Genomic DNA, 21,371 nt, shown 5'->3' with positions numbered 1-21,371 from the left:
AGGAATAGAAGAAAAAGAAGATTCCCTGCTCCAAGGCTCAGAAAATATTTTCAACAAAATCATTGATGAAAATTTCCCCAACTTAAAGGAGAGGCCAATAAAAATACAAGAGGCCTACAGAACACCCAATAAATTAGACCAGAAAAGAAAAACCTCCTGCCACATAATAATCAAAACAGTAAGTATACAGAAAAAAGAAAAATACTAAAAGCTGCAAGGTAAAAGGCCAAGTAACATATAATGGCAAATACATTAGAATCAAACCTGACTTTTCAAACGAGACTATGAAAGCCAGAAGGGCCTGGATGGATAACATGCAGACCCTAAGAGAACGCAGATGTCAGCCCAGGCTACTATACCCTGCAAAACTCTCATTCCTCATAGAAGGAGAAAACAAGCTATTCAATGACAAAAACAAATTTCAACAATATCTACAAACAAATCCAGCATTTACAGAAGACACTAGAAGGGAAAATATAACCCAAGAAAACTAGCTACTTTCAAGAAAACACAGGAAATGATTAACCTCATAACAGTAAAATAAAAAGCAACCAAGCAGAAAAACTTACCACCACAGCCAACATCAAATTCAAAGGATCTAACAGTCACTGGTCATTAATTTCTCTCAACTCACTTCTCCAATAAAAACACACAGACTAACTGAATGGATACGTAAACAAAACCCAGCAATTTGTTGTATATAAGAAACACACCTAAGGCACAAAGATAGACATTACCTGAGAGTAAAAGGTTGGAAGACAGCTTTCCAAGCAAATGGACCCAAGAAGCAAGCAGGAGTAACCATTCTAATATCTGATAAAATAGACTTTCAACCAAAATTAATAAAAAGAGATGAGGAAAGACACTTCATACACATCAAGGGAAAATTCTACCAGGAAGACATCACAATCCTGAACATCTATACCCCAAATGCAAGGGCACCCACATTTGTAAAAGAAACATTGAAAAAACTTAAACCACATATAGATCCCCGCACATTAATAGTGGGAGACTTCAACACCCCCTTCTCAAAAAAAGGACAGGTCAACAAAACAGAAATTAAACAAAGAAACAATGTCTCTAACAGAAGTCATGAATCACATGGACCTAACAGACATTTACAGAACCTTACACCCAAACACAAAAGAATTTACCTTCTTCTCAGCAGCTCATGTAACATTCTCCAAATTAGACCATATAGTTGTTCACAAAGCAAGCTTCAACAGATACAAGAAGACTGACATAATCCCTTGTACCCTATGAGATCACTATGAAATAAAGCTGGACCTCAACAACAACAGAAATAGGAAAAAGCCTATACATATATGGAAACTGAGCAACTTGCTAAATGACAGCTGGGTCAGGGAAGAAATTAAAGTCTTTCTAGAACTCAATGCAAATGAAGACGAAACTTGTGGGACACAACAAAAGCAGTGCTAAGAGGAAAGTTCATAGGACTAAGTGCCTTCAAGAAGCATTTGAGACAGCTCATTCAAGCAACTTAATGGCTCACTTAAAAACCCTAGAAAAAGAAGAAGCAGACACACCAAAAAGGAGTAGACAGCTGGAAATAATAAAACTCAGGGCTGAAACCAATTAATTAGAAACAAGTAAAACAATTCAAAGAATCAATGAAACCAAGAGCTGGTTCTTTGAGAAAATCAACAAAACAGACAAACCCTTAGTCAAGCTAACTAAAAGGCAGAGAGACACCATCCAAATCAACAGAATCAGAAATGAAAAGGGAGACATAACTACAGACACTGAGGAAATCCAAACAATCATTAGGACTTACTTCAAAAGTCTATATGCCACAAAATTTCAAAATCTAAATGAAATGGACAATTTTCTTGATTAATTCGACTTACCAAAGCTGAATCAGGACCAGGTAAATAAATTAAATAGTCCTATATCTCCCAAGAAAATAGAAGCAGTCATCGAAAGTCTCCCATCCAAAAGAAGCCCAGGACCAGATGGTTTCAGTGCAGAATTCAACCAGACCTTCAAAGAAGAGCTAACGTCAGTTCTCTTCAAACTATTCCACAAAAGAGAAGCAGAAGAAATATTACCAAACTCATACTATGAATCCACAGTCACTTTGGTACCTAAACCTCACAAAGACCCAACAAAGAAAGAGAATTTCAGGCCAATCTCCCTCATGAACATTGATGTAAAAATACTCAACAAAATACTTCAAACCGAATACAAGATCACATCAACGATATCATCCACCATGACCACGTAGGTATGCAGGGGTGGTTCAATAAACGGAAATCCATCAATGTGATCCACCACATCAACAAACTGAAAGAAAAAAAAAAAAAACACATGATTTTCTCTCTAGATGCTGAAAAAGCATTTGACAAAATCCAACATTAATTCATGTTTAAAGTATTGGAAAGATCAAGGATACAAGGCACCTATATAAGCATAGTAAAGGTGATATACAGCAAGCTTATAGCCAACATCAAACTGAAAGGAGAGAAACTTAAAGCAATTCCACTGAAATCAGGGACAAGACAAGGCTGCCCACTCTCTCCATATCTCTTCAACATAGTTCTGGAAGTCCTTGCTAGAGCAATAAGACAGTTGAAGGAGATCAAGGCTGAGAAAGAAATTAGGAAAACAACACCCTTCACAATAGCCACAAATTGCATAAAGTACCTTGGTGTAACCCTAACCAAGCCAGTCAAAGACTTGTATGAAAAAAGAAAATTCTGGGGCTGGAGAGATGGCACAGTGGTTAAGAGCACTGTCTGCTCTTCCTAAAGGACCGGGGTTCAATTCCCAGCACCCACATGGGAGCTCACAACTGTCTGTAATGCCCATTCCAAGAGATCTGACACCTTCACACTAATGCACATAAAATAAAGTTAAATAAATTATCTAAAAAAAAAAAAAGAAAAAAGTGCTTAAAAAAAAAAGAAAAGAAAAAAGAAAATTCAAGTCTCTGAAGAAACAATTAGAAGAAGATATGAGAAGATGGAAAGATTTCTGATGCTCATGGCTTGGCAGGATTAACATAGAAAAAATGGCCATCTTACCAAAAGCAATCTTCAAATTCAATGCGATTCCCATTAAATTACCAACACAATTCTTTACAGATCTGGAAAGAAAAATTCTCAACTTCATATGGAATAACAAGAAACCCAGGATTGCTAAAAAGATCTTCTGGAGGTATCTCTATCCCTGATCTTAAGCTGTACTATAGAGCAACAGTTATAAAAACTGCAGGGTACTGACATAGAAACAGAATGGTGGATCAATGGAACTGAACAGAAGACCCAGAAATATACTCACACACTTATGGACACCTGATCTTTGACAAAGATGGCAAAACCGTACAATGGAAAAAAGATAGCATCTTCAACAAATGGTGCTGGTTTAACTGGATGTCTACATGTAGAAAAGTGCAAATAGATACATACTTATCACCCTGCACAAAACTAAACTCCAAGTGGATCAAAGACCTCGACATAATATCAGACACATTAAATCGGTTAGAAGAAAAAATGAGGAAGACCCTAGAACTCATTGGCACAGGAGATAACTTCCTGAACAGAACACCAACAGCACAGGCTCTAAGAGCAATAATCAATAAATGGGACATCATGAAACTGAAAAGCTTCTGTAGAGTAAAAGACACTATCATCAAAACAAAATGAATGCCTACAGACTGGGAGAGAATCTTTACCAACCCTTTTTCTGACAGGGGGCTAATATCCAGTATATATAAAGAACTAAAGAAGCTGAAAAGCAGCAAACCAAGTAACCCAATTAAAAAATGGGGAACAGAACTAAACAGAGAATTCTCTGTAGAGAAATATAGAATGGCAGAGAAACACTTAAAGAAATGCTCAATGTCATTAGCCATCAGGAAATTGCAAATCAAAATGACCCTGAGATTTCACCTTATACCCATCAGAATGGCCAAGATGAAAAACTCGAGTGACAACACATGCTGGAGAGGCTGTGGATAAAGGGAACACTCCTCCACTGCTGGTGGGAATGTAAACTTGTACAACCACTCTGGAAATCAATCTGGCGCTTTCTCAGACAACTAGGAATAGCGCTTCCTCAAGATCCAGCCATACCACTCCTAGGCATATATCCAAAAGAGGCTCAAGTACACAGTAAGGACATTTGCTCAACCATGTTTGTAGCAGCTTTATTTGTAATAGCCAGAAGTGAGAAACAGCCCAGATGCCCCTCAACTGAAGAATTGATGCAGAAATTGTGGTACATCTACACAATGGAGTATTACTCAGCAATGAAAAATAAGGAAATCATGAAATTTGCAGGTAAATGGTGGACATGGAAAGGATCATCCTGAGTGAGCTGTTCCAGAAGCAGAAAGAAACACACAGTATATACTAAGTCATATAAACCCATAACATAGGATAAACTTACTAAAGCCTGTACATCTAAAGAAACTAATCAAGACAAAGGACCCGGACTAAAATGCTCAATCCCCATCCTAAAAGGCAAAGAGGATGGACATCAGAAGAAGAAGAAAACAGGAAACAAGTTAGGAACCTGCCACAGAGGGCCTCTGAAAGGCTCTGCCCTGTAGACTATCGAAGCAGATGCTGAGACTTATGGCCAACTGTCGGGCAACGTGCAGGGAATCTTATGTAAGAAGTTGGAAGTAGTAAGATCTGGAGAGGACAGGAACTCCACAAGGACAGCAACAGAACCAGAAAATTTGAACACAGGTGTCTTCCTAGAGACTCATACTCCTACCAAGTACCAGGTATGGAGATAACCTAGAACCCCTCCACAGATGTAGTCCTTGGCAGCTTCGTGTCCAATTGGGTTCTATAGTAATGGGAAGAGGGACTCCCTCTGACATAATTTGATTGGCCTGTTCTTTGATCACCTTCCCCTGAGGGGAGAGCAGCCTTACCAGGCCACATAAGATGACAATGAAATCATTCCTGATGTGATCTGTTAGACTAAGATCAGAAGGAAGAAGAGGAGGACCTCCCCTATCAGTGGACTTGGGGAAGGGAATGCGTGAAGAAGGGGGACGGAGGATGGGACTGGAAGGAGAGGAGGGAGGGCCTTATGGGGGGATACAAAGTGAATAAAGTGTAATTAATAAAACGTAAGAAAGAAAGAAAGAACGAAAGAAAAAAGAAAAATGAGGAAATCATGAAATTTGCAGGTAAATGGTGGGACCTGGAAAGGATCATCCCGAGTGAGCTGTCCTAGAAGCAGGAAGAAACATACCATATATACTCACTCATATAGACATGTAATATAGGATAAACCTATTAAAATCTGCACACCTAAAGAAACTAATCAAGAGAGAGGACCCTGAATAAAATGCTCAATCCCCATCCTGAAAGGCAAAGAGGAAGGACATCAGAAGAAGATGAATACAGGAAACAAGCTAGAAACCTGCCACAGAGGGCCTCTGAAAGGCTCTGCCCTGCAGACTATCAAAGAAGACACTGAGACTTATGGTCAACTCTTGGGCAGAGTACATGGAATCTTATGTAAGAAGTGGGAAATAGTAAGATGTGGAGAGGACAGGAACTCCACAAGGACAGCAACAGAACCAGAAAATTTGAACACAGGGGTCTTCCCAGAGATTCATACTCCAACCAAGTACCAGGCATGGAGATAACCTAGAACCCCTGCACAGATGTAGCCCATGGCAGTTCAGTGTCCAAGTGGGTTACATAGTAATGGGAAGAGGGACTGCCTCTGACATAATCTGATTGGCCTGCTCTTTGATCACCTCCCCCTGAGGGGGGAGCAGCCTTACCAGGCCACAGAAGAAGACAATGCAGCCACTCCTGATGAGACCTAATAGACTAAGATCAGAAGGAAGGAAAAGAAGACCTCCCCTATCAGTGGACTTGGGGAGGGGCATACCTGAAGAAGGGGATGGGAGAGTGGGATTGGGAGGAGAGGAGAGAGGGGTTTATGGGGGGATACAAAGTTAATAAAGTGTAATAAATAAAAATAAAAAGAGAAAAAATTGTAAAAAGTAAAGTTAAATTAAAAAAAATCTTCCTTTTCTCCTCAATCCAAGAATTTATTGTAGCTCACAAAATGCTGTATTCCTCTACTATATTCTGAAGAAACCCATAATTTTCTAATCAGTAGATTACTTTTTCTTTCAATAATATATAATGATATATATGAGACCAATGGTTATAAAGAAACAAAAAACCCAGCAACAAAGCAAACATGTGACTCCAATAGCCTGAATGCCTGTACGTATACATTGGGACTCTCTGTTAAACAACCTGTGACCTTCATTATGAAGATTCTCTTCCCACTCCTACCTGCTTACCCCCTTTCCACAGTCCTTAATGTACTGCTTTGCTTGTTTCACATGGTGGCATTGTTGCTCTCATTTTATTTACTATCTTCTCTTCGTTGTTTCAAGGTAAGACTTGTCTTCAACTCTGTAAATACATGTATTTTATTTTCTTTCCAATGTGCAAATATTTGATAATAGATCAAATCAAACCTCTGTGAGTCTGCCTTTCAAAGTATACTAATATTATCCCAAGACACAGAAAAGAGTGTAACTCTGCTCTGTGTGTTTGTGTGTGTGAGTGTGCTCGTGTGTATGCAATGTTAAAAGAGAGAAACAATCAAACACGTAAATTAACTATGCAATCACACCCTTTCAATAAATACCAACAAAATTACAAACAAAAGCAAAGATAAATTCAGGTCCATATTTCAGAAGAAAAGAATGAGGACCTCTTTATTTCAAATGCAAAAGAAATGCAAAGAAGCAGAAATCAATGCAATCCAGTATGCCCTGGATCAGCACATTTTAAAACAAAATGTACCTTTGTATCTAAAAATCGGAGAGCCATGAATATTTAACAGAGAGAGAAAAGAATGATTTTGCCAGCTTGTAAAGCAAGTCCCAGGGAAACTTAAATTCTGCTGCCTTCTATTAGCTTCTCTGCTCAGTAAACAAAGTGAGTCTTTCAGAACGAGGGAGGTTAAGTCCAGGGGAGGCTGGATGAGTGTAGGCCTCTGAGGCTAGGAAAGGGAGAAACTTGAGTGGCTGCAGAGGGCAGTGAGTGGCGATTCTTTTTTTTTTTTTTTTTTTTTTTTACAAGAAATATCCATGGAAATTCACATTTATTTATTTATTTATTTATTTATTTATTTATTTATTTATTTATTTATTTATTTTTAAAGTATTAACTAAGAAAGAATCAAATCAGAGTCCTTTACCTTTTTTTTTTTTTTTTTTTTCTTTTTTTTTTTTTTTTTTTTTTTTTTTTTTTTTATTTTTTCTTTTTAGTTACATTTTCTTAACTCCGTGTCCCAGCTGTATCCCGCTCCCTCATTCCCTCCCCAACCCCACACTCCCTCCCTGGTCTCCTCCCTGCCCCTTTCCAAGTCCCCTGATAGGGGAGGACCTCCTCCCCTTTCATCTGTCCCTGTTTTATCAGGTATCTTCAGGGCTGGCTGCAAAGTCCTCCTCTGTGGCCTAACAGACTGCTCCTCCCCTGGGGGGAGGTAACCAAGTAGTTTTCCAGAGTGGCGATTCTTAATGCCAGCCAGCATCAAACTCTCTGGCTGCGGATAGAGTAGCTGGAGAGAGTCCGTGAAGAGAATTTCTAAATTCCTGCCAAGTCTTAGAGCCAAGAGAAACAGGGAATGACTATTGTAGTAAAAGAATCTAAGAGATTGGTTTGGATATTCCACGGTACATGTCCTGTTCAGTTAATCTCTCTCTGGCTCATTCTTCACGTCTGAAAACATAATAATACCAATGCCTGCTTTAGTAAACTATCTTGGGGAATAAATGGGTCACATTAGCCAACAATCCATGCTAAATATTTGCTGGTTGTATCTGATGCCACACGGGAATATTTGAGCAGCTTACCAGTTTCATGGGAAGAGGATTCTTAATGTGGCCCAAAGCAGGAGTTTCATTATCACCCAGCCCCTGTCATTCTGACTCACATAGTGCTCCCAGGAGATTATTGATACCAGAAAAAAGCAGCATTCTGCAAGCTAATGAAATGATGTATTGATTCTTTGACTATGACATTTGTACAAATAAAAATGCTGATCAGTGGGTTGTGTAGGAAAAAGTGGGCATACATACTTGAATGAAACACTATTGACCAATTCTTCATACTTTTCTGTCCCTCCCCCACTATCCCATTGAAGATCATCCTAGAATTTTATGCTCATAATTTTTCTTAACAAGTCTTTTGCAAGAAGCAAAAACAAACAAACAAACAAACAAAAAAAAAACAAGTATATGAAAAACCTTTGGACATGGATCAAAGGCCTTAGTTCCTCTCCTAATAATGAACATCATGAGGAAATTAAACAAATTTTGTTCAATTCTTTGAATTTTTTTATTATATCAATCTCAATTTTTAGGAAAATTACATTCCTTAGGTTTTTTTTTTTTTGTTTGTTTGTTTGTTTTTATATAATGCAGGGAGGAGGAAAGGTGCTTTCATTCTGGATAACACTCATTATTTCTCTACTTGTGATATTTTTTAACCACTTGGGGTTTTGAGCCTGTATTCCAAGGCTTTTCCTTGCTAGAAGCTGTTGCAGCCTGCATCAACCATTAACTAATTAAGAGGGAACAAATCAAGTTGTCAAAAGTCTGTAAAACTAATACGCCTTAGTAAATTGTAAAGGCTTTCTTTTCAGTTTATAGAGGAACACAGCAAACCCATCATGTCAGGACCTGGCAGGCTTAGCAAAAGTCGTAAGCCTATCAGTTGAAGACCATCAAAAAGAAAAAAAAATCATTAAATTCACTAGCCTAAAGGATATCAATTCATCAAAGATTGTTATTCATATCTTAAGTTTTGAGGAACAGGCACACTTTACGTGGAATAAAACAAAGGCATTCAAGTTGTCTCCTATGTGTCTTTTGATCCCTCAGGCCATTAATTCTAGAAACAAACATCATTTATGCAAAGGGACACTTGATGCTCATCAACTATCTATCTAATCTGGATAATTCTCCTTTATGGCTTCTTGGTGATCACTCCAGAACAGAGGTACCATCTCTGCAAAGGTTGATTTTGTATCAAATGAAATATGGGAGCCACCTAGGAGTCAGAGAATAATAGACACTCAGTGATTGTGTCATAGAGATGGAAATGAATGGCATAGGAGAATCTAACTAGGACTTTATCTAGAAATAAAGTACACATCATTTAGCTGAATGGGCTATTTCTAAAATTGTCACGGAGTATCTTACTCTTTATGTGTTCCTATAGCAAATGCCTGACCCTGGATAATATAGTTAAACATAACATTTATTTAGTTTGCAGTTTCAGAGGTGAGAAAGTCCAAAATAGCATGTGGTAAACATTTGACAAGGACTCTATCAGTGGACTTGGAGAGGGACATGAGAGAGGGACAGTGGGATTGGGAGGGAATGATAGAGGGGTGATAGCTCAGATACAAAGTGAATAGACTGTAATTAATATAAAAATGAACGTTAATATTAAAAAAAAGAAAGATAAGTAGACAAGAAAACAACCAACTCTGGTCCTCTCTCTAGGGAACACACAGAGACTGAGCTGCCTATCAGTTATATCTGAGCAGGGGCCTAGGTACTCTCCATGCATGGACCTTAGTTGGTGCATCAGTCTCTGTAAACCCCACCCTACCCCCAACCCAGTTTTGTCTGCTCTGTTGGTCCTCTTGTGGAGCTCCTATTTCTTCTGGGTCCTATCTCCCCAAATCTCCACAAGACTCCCTGTGCTCTGCCCAGAGTTGGCTGTGAGACTCTGCATCTGCTTCTGAGGAGGCCTTGCAAGGTCACAGAGGAAGAGGATGAAGCCAGCCCTGATGAGCCTTGATAGGCTGTGTTCAGTTGGTAGGAGAGGAGAGCTCCCTCTTTCTGTGGACTAGGGGAGGAGGATGGGCCAGGTGGGGGATGGACAGAGTTTGGGACCAGCATGGGATAAGGGAAGGGACTACAATAAGGATGTAAATTAAGTAAATTTAAAAATATAATAAACTTAAATTTAAATAAGCAAAGAAAGAAAGAAGAGAAGAAAATAATCCCATTCAGAAGATGACAAATATGTGGAATATTTGTGGTTTATGGTAAAACTAATTATACATCACAAGACCTAAAATAATAATAATAATAATAATAATAATAATAATAATAATAATAATAATAATAATAAATTTCACTAGGTACAATGTTACATTTTCTATGATAGGAATACCAAACTTTTATAAACCAAACTTCTAGAACTTTACTTTTCATTGATACAACCTACTCAAACTTTCTGGAAGCTGTATGTTTTTTATTCTACTCCTGTTCTATTCTATTCTTATTATCCTATTCTATTACATTCTAACTTTTTTTTTTTTTTGTTCTCATACTTTCTTCTAATGCCATCTTACTCTGCCTCTATTTCATTCTATTCATTCTGGTATTTAAACATAGACGTTAATGAGTTGAAGATTCAAGGTCTCCTTTGCGGAACTATCTGATCAAATGTATGGGTATATAAAGCTGGTTCATACAATTGAAAGTATATCTGTCTTTCTCCATCATTAAGGTCACTAAATAAGAAAATTAAAAAGAAACAATACTTCAACTGTGGCTTGAAGAATAAAGTTTATTAACATACATAATCAGGGGGAAGGTCAAACATAAGTCACATAGGAGTTCAAGCAAAATAGCATGAAAACTTATAAAATTATAGTTTTGTTTGTTTATATCCTGAAAACTGCTGTGTGTAAAGAATTACTGTTGAAATATGTTTTGCCCTAACAAGTTTATACAGGATTTTTGGCACAGCTGAAGGGAGCCCTTATCAAATATGGAACAGGCACACCAAAGCTCGATTGGGTATAAATAGTAGGCTTTCTGTTATGAAATTTGTGGGGAGACTTTACAAGGAAATGCCCAGTCCTGGGCTGAAATGGAAGCAAAAGAGTAAAGAAGATGAAGACTTAGTATAAAGTTATAACAGTGGATAGTGGATGTCAAGGCCCAACAGTAGGATAACAACAGTTGGTAGAAATATAATCGAAGAGGTGGTTACGTTTTAGAATTAACACAGAAGTTGGCTGTTGTTATAGTGACATAAATAAAAAAAACATAAATAATTCACCTACATGTTACTGATTATTGAAATTCACTGTGCAAATTTTCCTGTTCACAGATAAATTTCATGACAGATATTTTTGTAACGTACTATCATCAATAAACTGCATCAATAAAACTGTGTATTCAAGTCATAAATTAAAGAGGAGAAGCCCTTTTAGTACTATTTTTAATCTACATTGGTCATTTAAAGCTCAGAGTGTGTAGTGAGGAAGAATATTAAAAATGCTTCACAACTCCTGCTAATCATAGGTGGTGAAATCTGTGTGTCCTGATTCTTTTCTGGAGTCCATTCTTATAGAAGAGGGATTATGGAAATTTTGTCTCAAAAACTCATAGAAAGTCTAAGGAAGAACCTTAGGATATCTTAATACTATGAATGAACACTTCTTCCTCTCCGAAGACTAGTTTTCATGATACGAGAAGACACCATTCAGACTTTGAAATTATGGATGAAACCAATAGCTCTATCAGGCTATAATGGCTATGAAACACAACAGGACGAGCATGATACAATAACCCAAAGGTTGAAAGAGTGACTCATAGGTCTTGGTAGTAAACAGTGACTCTATAATTAGACTCAGCAAGAAGAAAAAATATCCTGATACAGGAAGCCTAGCTAGTCTTGCCGGGCAAATGTCACTTTACAAAACCAGCATAAACCCTAAGACAGTCCTGCCAGACAAAAGTACAGCAATTTGTTTTCTCATACCAAATGGTTATCCCGCACAACATACACACAAATAACGTTATACAGACTGACCAGGATGTAGTTACATACTTAGCAAAATCTATACATAAGGAATATAGATACACATATGTGTATCTACATATTTATGTGTGCATGTGTGTCTGTGTAAAATAATGTAAGGAGAGGCCATGAACTTGAAAGAGAAAAAGCAGGGGTACATGTGATATTTTGGGAAAAGAGACAGGAAATGGGAAATTATGTAATTATATTATAATCTCCAAAAATAAAAGAAATAACTTCTTAGAAGCTGATTTTTGCCAGGCAAGTAATGATAAGAATCATAAATGTACCTATGAAGAGGACAATGGAAAGACACTAGGACTCAAAAGACACAACACATAAGACAAAATTATTAATTAATTATTTATGGATTGTTTAATTGGATAAACATTGTGAAAATCATGAAAGGCATAGTTAGCATAATGATAGAAATATGGATCCTGGAATGAATTTCAATGCAATATTAAAATCGAAGTAGAATTTTAAGGAAATGAATATCAGGTATATCCAGCTATGAATTAAGTTCTTTATTAAGCTTAGATAAGTGCATATATATTATTAATTCATTTTTAAATTAACAATTTTTTTTCAGGTTCAGAGGTAGGCATTTGATGAACCTAGAAGCAAATCAGTATCAATCCTATCCTCTAAATGTTTGTAACAGTTAGAGTAAGATATGGACATAAGAAACTCTAGTTAAGGAATCCATGCCTTGTCCATTGACAAAAGAAGTTGATCCCCATTTGGTAACTTAATGTCAAAAGCTTTTACTATGAAGTTGGGTCTGGAGAGTTGACTCAGCAGTTTAGAGTACTGGATAATCTTCAGGATGGTAAGATTCAATTCCTCATTCCCAGTGGTGGCTTAGAACTACCCATAACTCAAGTTCCACAGAATCATCATTTTCTTCTCTCTGTGGGCACTGGATATGCACTATGGTGCATGGACAGACAGACACACACATACATGCAAAGCACACCTACACATTAAAAGGCAGAGTTATTTTATTTTAGTAAAATTAAGTTTAATGGGAAATATTGTAAGGAAGATAGCTAACAATTCAGTCATGTTCATTCAGATTCCCAAAACAACTTAACTTTATGTACACTGCAGTTACCCTAAGTTAAGCTTTCAGCACTACTTACCAGAAAACAGATCACTTTTTGTCTCCTTCCTCTATTTTAACATGTGAAAAACTCAACAGTTTCTCTAAGAAGCAGATCCCTCTTTCATTTAATAACTCTAAGTGTTGCTTTGACCAAAAATGTGTGGCAGTTTGGTTCCAATAAATTTTTCCAATAAAAATTCACTCTACAACTATTGTATAACAATATAATATTAATTTTATTTTGAATTATTTTATTTACTCATGCCTTTTCCCAGGATAGAATTTTCTAAGATTGAAATTTTCTTATTATCCCTTGAAAAACCTATCTATTCTATGATATTGTCTTCCAGTTTTAAACTCACTTAGGTTTCTATCAATTAATCATATGGTCTACAGATCTGTCTATTGCTTATATAATGACCTATTTGTCAGGCTTCTACCTATCTGCATATACTTCTTATATAAATTATGCTCCTATCATGCCATTTCTATATATGTTAAAGGACTTTGGTCATATTCTTCATCTTCCATCCTCTTCTTTTCTCCCAACAGTTGCTCTCTCCCCAACATTATTTCAGAATGATATAGCCTCATTGAACTACAGCTCTTAGAGACAGGATCAACGTGTGTATTATGGATTTTTAAGTATTATTTAAGCTTTTGTCATCTAGTTTTTGATACTCTAACATTCCGTATTGTTTGTAAAATAACCATCTTTAATGTTCAGTATCTTCAGCTGCATTCTTGTGCTAGTGGCTATTCAATAAAATATCACTGAATGGCTCATACAGAAAAGACTTAATGTTAGAACCAGCTTCAAAACCATTTCTATTAATATTGTCTTTGTAGCTTTGCACAATGTTCTTCACTTATCCAAGGCTTAGGTTTATTATCTGTAAAATGAGGATAACAATAGTCAGTTCATTGTGAGGATTAAATCAAATAATGATTCTAAAGCACTTGGCTCAATTGCCAACATGTAATTTCTCATAATAAATTATTTATATTGAAACTAGTGCTACTAATTAATCTTTTTTTTCTTTTTTTTAATTTTATTTTTTTCTTATCAGTTACATTTTATTAACTCTGTATCCCAGCCGTGTCCTGATCACTCATTCACTCCCAGTTCCTCCCTCCCTCCCTCATCTCCACCGTGCCCCTTGCCAAGTCCACTGATAGGGGGGACCTCCTCCCCATTCATCCGATCCTGTTTTATCAGGTATCTTCAGGACTGGCTGCAAAGCTCTCCTCTGTGGCCTAACAGGACTGCTCCTCCCTTGGGGGGTGGGGAGGCCAAAGAGCCAGTCATTGAGTTCCTGTTAGAAATAGTCCTTGTTCCCCTCACTATGGGAAACCAATTGGTTACTGAGTTACCACAGGCTACATCTGAGCAGAGGTTCTAGGTTACATTCATACATGGACCTTGGTTGCATGTCAGTCTCAGAAAAGACCCTGTGCCCAGATATGTTTGGTCCTTGTGGAGCTCCTATCCTTTCCCCATCATACTAACTCCCCTTCTTTCTTATGATTCCCTGTACTCTGCCAAAGGTTTGGTCCTGAGTCTTTGCTTTGAAAACACTGCTAGTTAGAGTTTTTCAAATGCGCTCAGTAGACTCCTGTCAATGTTTAATGTGCATCCCATCTGTCTTTCAAAATGAGGATTGATAATCTTACCCCATGTCCGCTCTCTTGATTATCTTTTTTAGGTGTATAGATTTCATTATGTTTATCATATCTTATAGGTCTATATAAGTGAGTATAAACCGTGTTTGTCTTTCTCCTTCTGGGATATTTCACTCAGGATGATCTTTTCTAGGTCCCACCATTTGCCTACAAATTTCATGATTTCCTCCTTTTTGATTGCTGAGTAGTATTCCATTGTGTAAAAATACCACAATTTCTGTACCCATTCCTCCGTTGATGGACATCTGGGTTGTTTCCAGGTTCTGGCTATTACAAATAATGCTGCTATAAACATGGTTGAGCAAATATCCCTTTTGTGTACTTGAGCAAACTTTGGGTATATACCTAGCAGTGGTATAGCTGGGTCTTGAGGAAGCACTATTCCTAATTGTCTTAGAAAGCGCCAGATAGATTTCCAGAGTGGTTGTACCAGTTTACATTCCCACCAGCAGTGGAGGAGGGTTCCCCTTTCTCCACAACCTCTCCAGCATGTGTTGTCCTTTGAGTTTTTCATTTTGGCCATTCTGATGGGTGTAAGGTGATATCTCAGGGTCGTTTTGATTTGCATTTCCCTGATGGATAATTAATCTTATACAGTGAATAATATTTAATCTCCATAAACTTTATTTTGCATGTATTTTAAAATAAATTAAAGAATAAAATTTCACATCTTGGTCTCCCGGTAAGATTTTAGCAATTATTAAATGAAACATTAGCTGTTATAGTACTCTAAGAATTATAACAAATCACATAATTTTAATAATAATTCACACATTTCTCAGATTTGGTGAAGACTTATAAAATCTCTGAGATTAAAATTGGGACTATTTACAGGAAAACAGAATGTTGCTATGGTTGACTCGGACCTGCCAAAGATGAATTTTAGAAAAAGTGTCAGATGTGTTCTTATCATAGCTCCAACTATAAAATAGTTAGTGCATCTTTTGTTGTTTTTCCAATAACTGCCCAATATGGGTAGATATGTTTGCTACAGTGCTGTGTCATATTGCATGTTTACATTACCATAATTAGTCTCTTCTGGTGGGACCTGGAACTCCTGCACAGGTGTAGCCCATGGCAGTTCAGTGTCCAAGTGGGTTACATAGTAATGGGAAGAGGGACTGCCTCTGACATAATCTGATTGGCCTGCTCGTTGATCACTTCCCCCTGAGGGGGGGGCAGCCTTATCAGGCCACAGTAGAGGACAATGCAGCCACTTTTGATGAGAACTGATAGACTAAGATCAGAAAGAAGGAGAGGAAGACCTCCCCTATCAGTGGACTTGGGGAGTGGCATGAATGCAGAAAGGGGAGGGAGGGTGGGATCGGGAGGGGAGGAGGGAGGGGCTTATGGGGGGATACAAAATGAATAAAGTGTAATTAATAAAAAATTAAAAAAAAGATAATGAAAGGGTGTTTCTGACAAGATTTTGCCATTAATTATTTTTAAATGACCAGTTGCTTTTCAAATTATTTTAGGTTTTATTTACCTTTATTTTATGTATCCAAGTGTTTGTCTGAATGTGTATCTGTGTACCACTTGTATGCAGTGGCTATGAGAGCCAGAAGAGGATGTTAGATTGCACAAAGGTCAGAAGAGGGTTTTGTCTCCCTGGGGACTCGTGTTACAGAGAGTTGTGAACAACCTCGTTTACCGACAGTCGAAGCACGCGTCAGTAGCCTATGCTCTTAATTGCTGAGCCATGTCTCCAGCCCCAACCAATTGTTAATATCTTGCAGGAGTCATTTTAAAATCTTCAATATTACACAGTAAGCATTCAATACAGCATTTACTTTCTTCATCAACAATTATCCAGGACTGCCAAACAATTAGCTATAGTGTTAATAGCAAAATTATTAATTAAACCATAAATGCTCCCTTCAAAGCTGTATGCTCCCAGATAACCATAGCAGTTGGTAAACTAATGGGTACTTTATCCAGAAAAGATTTGCTAATCATGGTGGTCTTCATAATATTTTTATATACTTATTAAACCAACAGTACATTCTACTCTCTCTCTCTCTCTTAATTGAATGCCTTACAATGCAGTTGGAGCTGCTCCAACTGTGCATTCAGCTGTATAATTCATTAGCCAAAACAACTTAAACATTATAAGCCCCAGTTTATGTGTGAAATGAGGATAATAATGGTGTCTTCTCTTCTCAAAGCAGCTCCTGAGTTTCATGTGATATAGTGGATGAGAACATGATTTTCAAAATGAAAGTAATTGTTCAGATATTACCTAACTTGGAATTTAACATTTTATGAACTTTATCCCTTATTTCACTGTTTTGCACTGTCTAGAAATCCTTCTGCCTATGCTACCACCCTTCCGAGGTGGCAGTTTTGAAATGTGTGTTTATATCTCACATCTCTTTATGAGTATGAGATGGAATCCCATATGTCTAAAAATTATCAACATTAATATGTGTAGATATTAACCTAACACTTGCTCTCTGTTTCTATACTGTTTCTCCGCCATTGTTCTGTCTATTAACCTACCTGGTTACTGTATACACAAGCAAAATTGTCCTAACTTTTTCTTGATCCTTAGTCTATCAATTAAGTTGGGTCAAGTGTAGTTTACTATTGAATACTCTTTCATCCCTGAATCAGTGTAATAGTTTTCTGACTTGCTTCTCCAGCAGCTCATGAGGTTCATTCTAATATTCTCCTATGATTTATAAACAAAGCAGGAACCTTCTCACTTAATATATGAAGCAAAAACAAACAAAATCCCCATCATTCTCAGAACAGTCTGCACATCCAAACACAGGTTGCAAAAACTTTAAATCCATTCTTGTAGAATTTAATGTGCCTCCTGGCAACTGTTTAAAATATAATTTCTCATGAGGACTTTCAATCTAGGTTGCAGGTCCAGAACCAGAGAGGACTGAGCTAGGTCCTCAGAGATGAAAATTTCAAGAACATATACAGCATAAACGTAATATTATAATAAATTCTACCCTTGTATGAAAATGAAAGAGAGTTCTTTTTATTTTATGCACAGTTGTTGACTTACATGACAGCTTTCTGAGTGTAATACTGTCTCCTGAACTACAGAATGGCAAGCAATTTTTCAAATATGTTAACCAGCCTTCATACCATCGTGGAAAAATACTTGACATCACTTCAGGAAGCAAAATGTTTGTTTCTTTGATTCTTTTTCCAGTTTACATTTCAGAAGTTTTAGTCCATAGTCTTTCTGTCTGTTGGTTCTGTGCTCATAATGAATATCATAGCAGCAGAAGGTTGTTCACTGTATGCTGTACAGGAACCATAGAGAGGAAAGGGCTAGAGTCAAGACACAACCCCCAAATATAACCCTCAGCAGCTCACATCCCCAGGCAGGATCTACTTCTCAAGTCTGTGAAACACAGCTCTCAGTATCTGACCCCGTAGGGAACATTTTGTTATGTGCCTAACAAGTGAGCCCTAGACATCGATTTATCCTCTTTCAGTTTTTAAAATTTCTGAGCTCCAACTCGGCACTTTTATTGTCATGTGTTGTTTTTTTCTGAGTATATGTCATTTGCTCCTCCTGAAATTATCTGCACACTAACTGACCTTGTCTCTGACTGCCACATTTCTTCTGCTATACTGACTATACCTTCTTCTTAGGTAGAAGAGATTCTGGTTAATCCACCACTCTTTCCCTCCAGGCTCTCAGTTATACTTTCTTAAGTCTTCATACACCGATAGTCTAAGTTTATGTTTTGTTATACATCATCAGGAAATAATTGTGTATTTAAAAAAGTTACTTGACTATTTTAGGCTGAGAAAAAATATATTTCTTTACAAATTACAGAAATTTACATATTCTTGACAAATATGAAAGAATAATACAATATGATATTTTGTTTTTTTCCCTTTTCTGAGATTAACTTGATTTACTTTCAACTCCTGGAGTCATGCCTTTGACATATCTGACAATGTTTACATAAAATGAAATATTTATACTCATGAGAAAAATTACTGATTATGTGTCTGTTAGGTCGTATGAATTCAGTGAAAAATCATGATGAATTTCTTACTTTTATAATATTCCCAATGAAGACAAACATTAAATAAGAATATACACGTGTTAAGCTAGCAACATATATTATGTATTATGAGTATATATACATATATTTCTATATATGCATACACACATGTTGCTTACTGTGACCATTTTACAATACTTCATTTCCCCAAGTCCTTTACCCTCAGTCTAAAAGGTAATTGTAGCTCCTTCAGCTACAAATCCTTAAGGTAATTCTAGCACCTTAAGATAATGTATAGACAGTATCAAGTAAATGGTTCTAACTCAAGTATTTAAGATCATGTCTTACTGTTTATAGAATCTCAAAAGGCTGCAGAAAAAAAAGTTCTACATGGCCCTTGCAACTTTATCTCATGCCCTTCTCCATACAACACAAACATTTTGCCACAAATGAATGAGTATCTTAGATTGTAAGCTTTGGAAGTAACTTAACAAAACAGGGAGCCATGGCGGAGCAGAGAGGAGCAGGCACACACTGGAAGAGCAGCAGGTTGGGAAAGCCAAACATCTTCTCACCAACGAACGCATATGAAGAACATAACATGATGACAACTGGGATCCATCTTCAGTAATAATTAACCTTTCATACCCTTACCAGGCAAAACGTAGTAGCAGTTCCCTTGTTCTGGAGAAGGGGATCTACATAGAGCAAATGGAGAAAAATAATGACAAAATCAAGTGCTTAATCAGCTCTCAGAATATTTCACACCCTAGTATTATATTTTTGGTATGAGAGAGGGAGTTTGTTGTTTCTTGTTAGTTGTTGTTAATATTTTGTTTTGTTTCATTTTGTCTTTAATTTCATGTCTTTCTCTAAAGTCCCTATGTTAAACCAAATGTTAAGGAAAAATTAAAACAGCTTATAGAATCAAACCTTCTCTTCTATGTTTTCATGTTTATTAAGCCCAATAGTTTCTGAAATATTGAGGTTTTAAAAATATTTTCCCTATGTTACTTTTTTCTACAATAATATAAAGATCAGAGTCAATAAGGACACCATATTTTTTAAATACAAAATATCTGTATACATATTAATATGTGAATTTATGAATACATATGTGATGAAAGCAGACGGACGACTATTTAAGAAATGAAAGGTGACCGAGGAGAGAAGGAAACACTAAGAAGTATGAATTTTAGAAAAGTGCATGAAGTATATATAAATGTCATAATAAAATTGGGCACTTTGTACAGTCGATGCGTATGAATAGAAATACGTAATAATGAGTGATAACAATTATGTTACTAATTGGCTCTTGAATCCTGGAGAAATAAACGACTAGCCTTTAGCTTTCAGATTCCTGGAAGGTGCTATGTGTGTGTCACACTGTTTCCAGAGAGAGTGCATAAACATGTCTTATGACTTTAGAGAGGGAAGCAATGACAGACCAAAGTATCAATAATATCAAAGTCCAATTTGGTGAACCAATTATTTTCATTGAGTTAAGATTATGTGTGATAGGATTCTAACAGGAGCAGAAGTGACTCACAGATAGCTGTGTCAGTAAAATCTCACCTTAGAAATGGTGGCAACTCACCAAAGCTGACTTAGAGCACAGGGCGCAGCCAGCAGGAAGTTCAACAGGTTGGAGCACACCCGTCGTGGTTCAGCTGGTCTGAGTATATTCCAGGAAGCTTGGGTGCTCTTTGCTTCTTCTAGGCAGTTCAGCTGGTTTCTACTTCATCTACGTTTCCTGTCTTCTCTTTAAATCTTGCAGGCTGCTTGGATATACTCAGTCATAGCATCTTCCAAAAACAAAACAAACAAGCAACAACAACAACAACAACCCAGCTATTTTGAGAGTTCTCTCAGGAGTCTTTACTGCTTCTATACTCCAAGAGATGTAGGAGCCTTGATAATTTTGTCAAGTTCAGAGAAATCCTTATACTGTTTTGAGTTACCTCCTGTATTAAGAGATGTTTTAATCTCATCTCTGGAGAGATGTTTAATCTCAGAGGAAAGTAGTACACAGTACCAAGCTGCTGGAGAGAAAAATCCCCCAGTAATCTTACCAAGAAAAGGACCTTATGAATTGAAATAGTGGCCAGTCTGTCAAGGTATTACTACGGGTGCGATGCTGTCAAAATGTCACAAGGGTAACCAAACACTCTCTGGTTCAATGTAAGTTTAGCTCCACAGGAGGAACACATGCAGTGAAGTAATTCTATTCTGGCCAAGAACCTGAGATTGAAAGGCTCACAAACCCCAAAGATGAACCTATGATTATTATTTTTCTAAATGGACACGGCATCAGTCTACTTTCTAAATTTGTGCATATCTTTCCATGGATTAGAACAACTCTGAAATCTCATCAAGTTTTGTTGGGCAGTGCATGGTTATTTTGCTGCTGTGAGTATTTTGGGTGCAGGTTCCAGCACTGAGCACCTGAAAATGTGCCTTGGAAAACTGAGGAAATCAAGGATTTTCTGCCCACAGCTGAGCAGAAGGATGCTAAATCTGTGAAGATCAAAAGGAAAACGGACAATGTGAAGTTCAAGGTTCACTGCAACAGGTACATTTACACCCTGGTCACCACAGGCACGATGTCAGAGCGGCTGAAGCAGTCCCTACCCCCTGCTTTGGCAGTGAAGGAGCTGAAATGAACCAGTCCTCTGCATTTGACTAGTAAATACCAGGGAAAAAAGAAAGAAAGAAAGAAAGAAAGAAAGAAAGAAAGAAAGAAAGAAA

At 37.1% G+C, this 21,371-nt stretch overlaps 1 protein-coding gene across 1 annotated transcript; it reads left to right on the top strand.

Annotated features, from left to right (window-relative positions):
- Positions 1-19,772: 19,772 nt before the first annotated feature.
- LOC129680101 (60S ribosomal protein L38-like) lies at positions 19,773-21,286 on the top strand. Its single transcript, XM_055611619.1, has 2 exons — positions 19,773-19,809; positions 21,066-21,286. Exons 1-2 carry the CDS (start codon positions 19,773-19,775, stop codon positions 21,284-21,286), a joined length of 258 nt encoding a protein of 85 aa, XP_055467594.1.
- The last annotated feature ends 85 nt before the right edge of the window (positions 21,287-21,371 follow it).

The sequence above is a fragment of the Psammomys obesus genome, unplaced genomic scaffold (assembly GCF_907164565.1).
Source record: "Psammomys obesus unplaced genomic scaffold, mPsaObe1.curated_primary_1811, whole genome shotgun sequence".
Lineage (NCBI taxonomy): Eukaryota > Metazoa > Chordata > Mammalia > Rodentia > Muridae > Psammomys > Psammomys obesus.
This window is presented reverse-complemented; position numbering and strand designations above follow the sequence as displayed.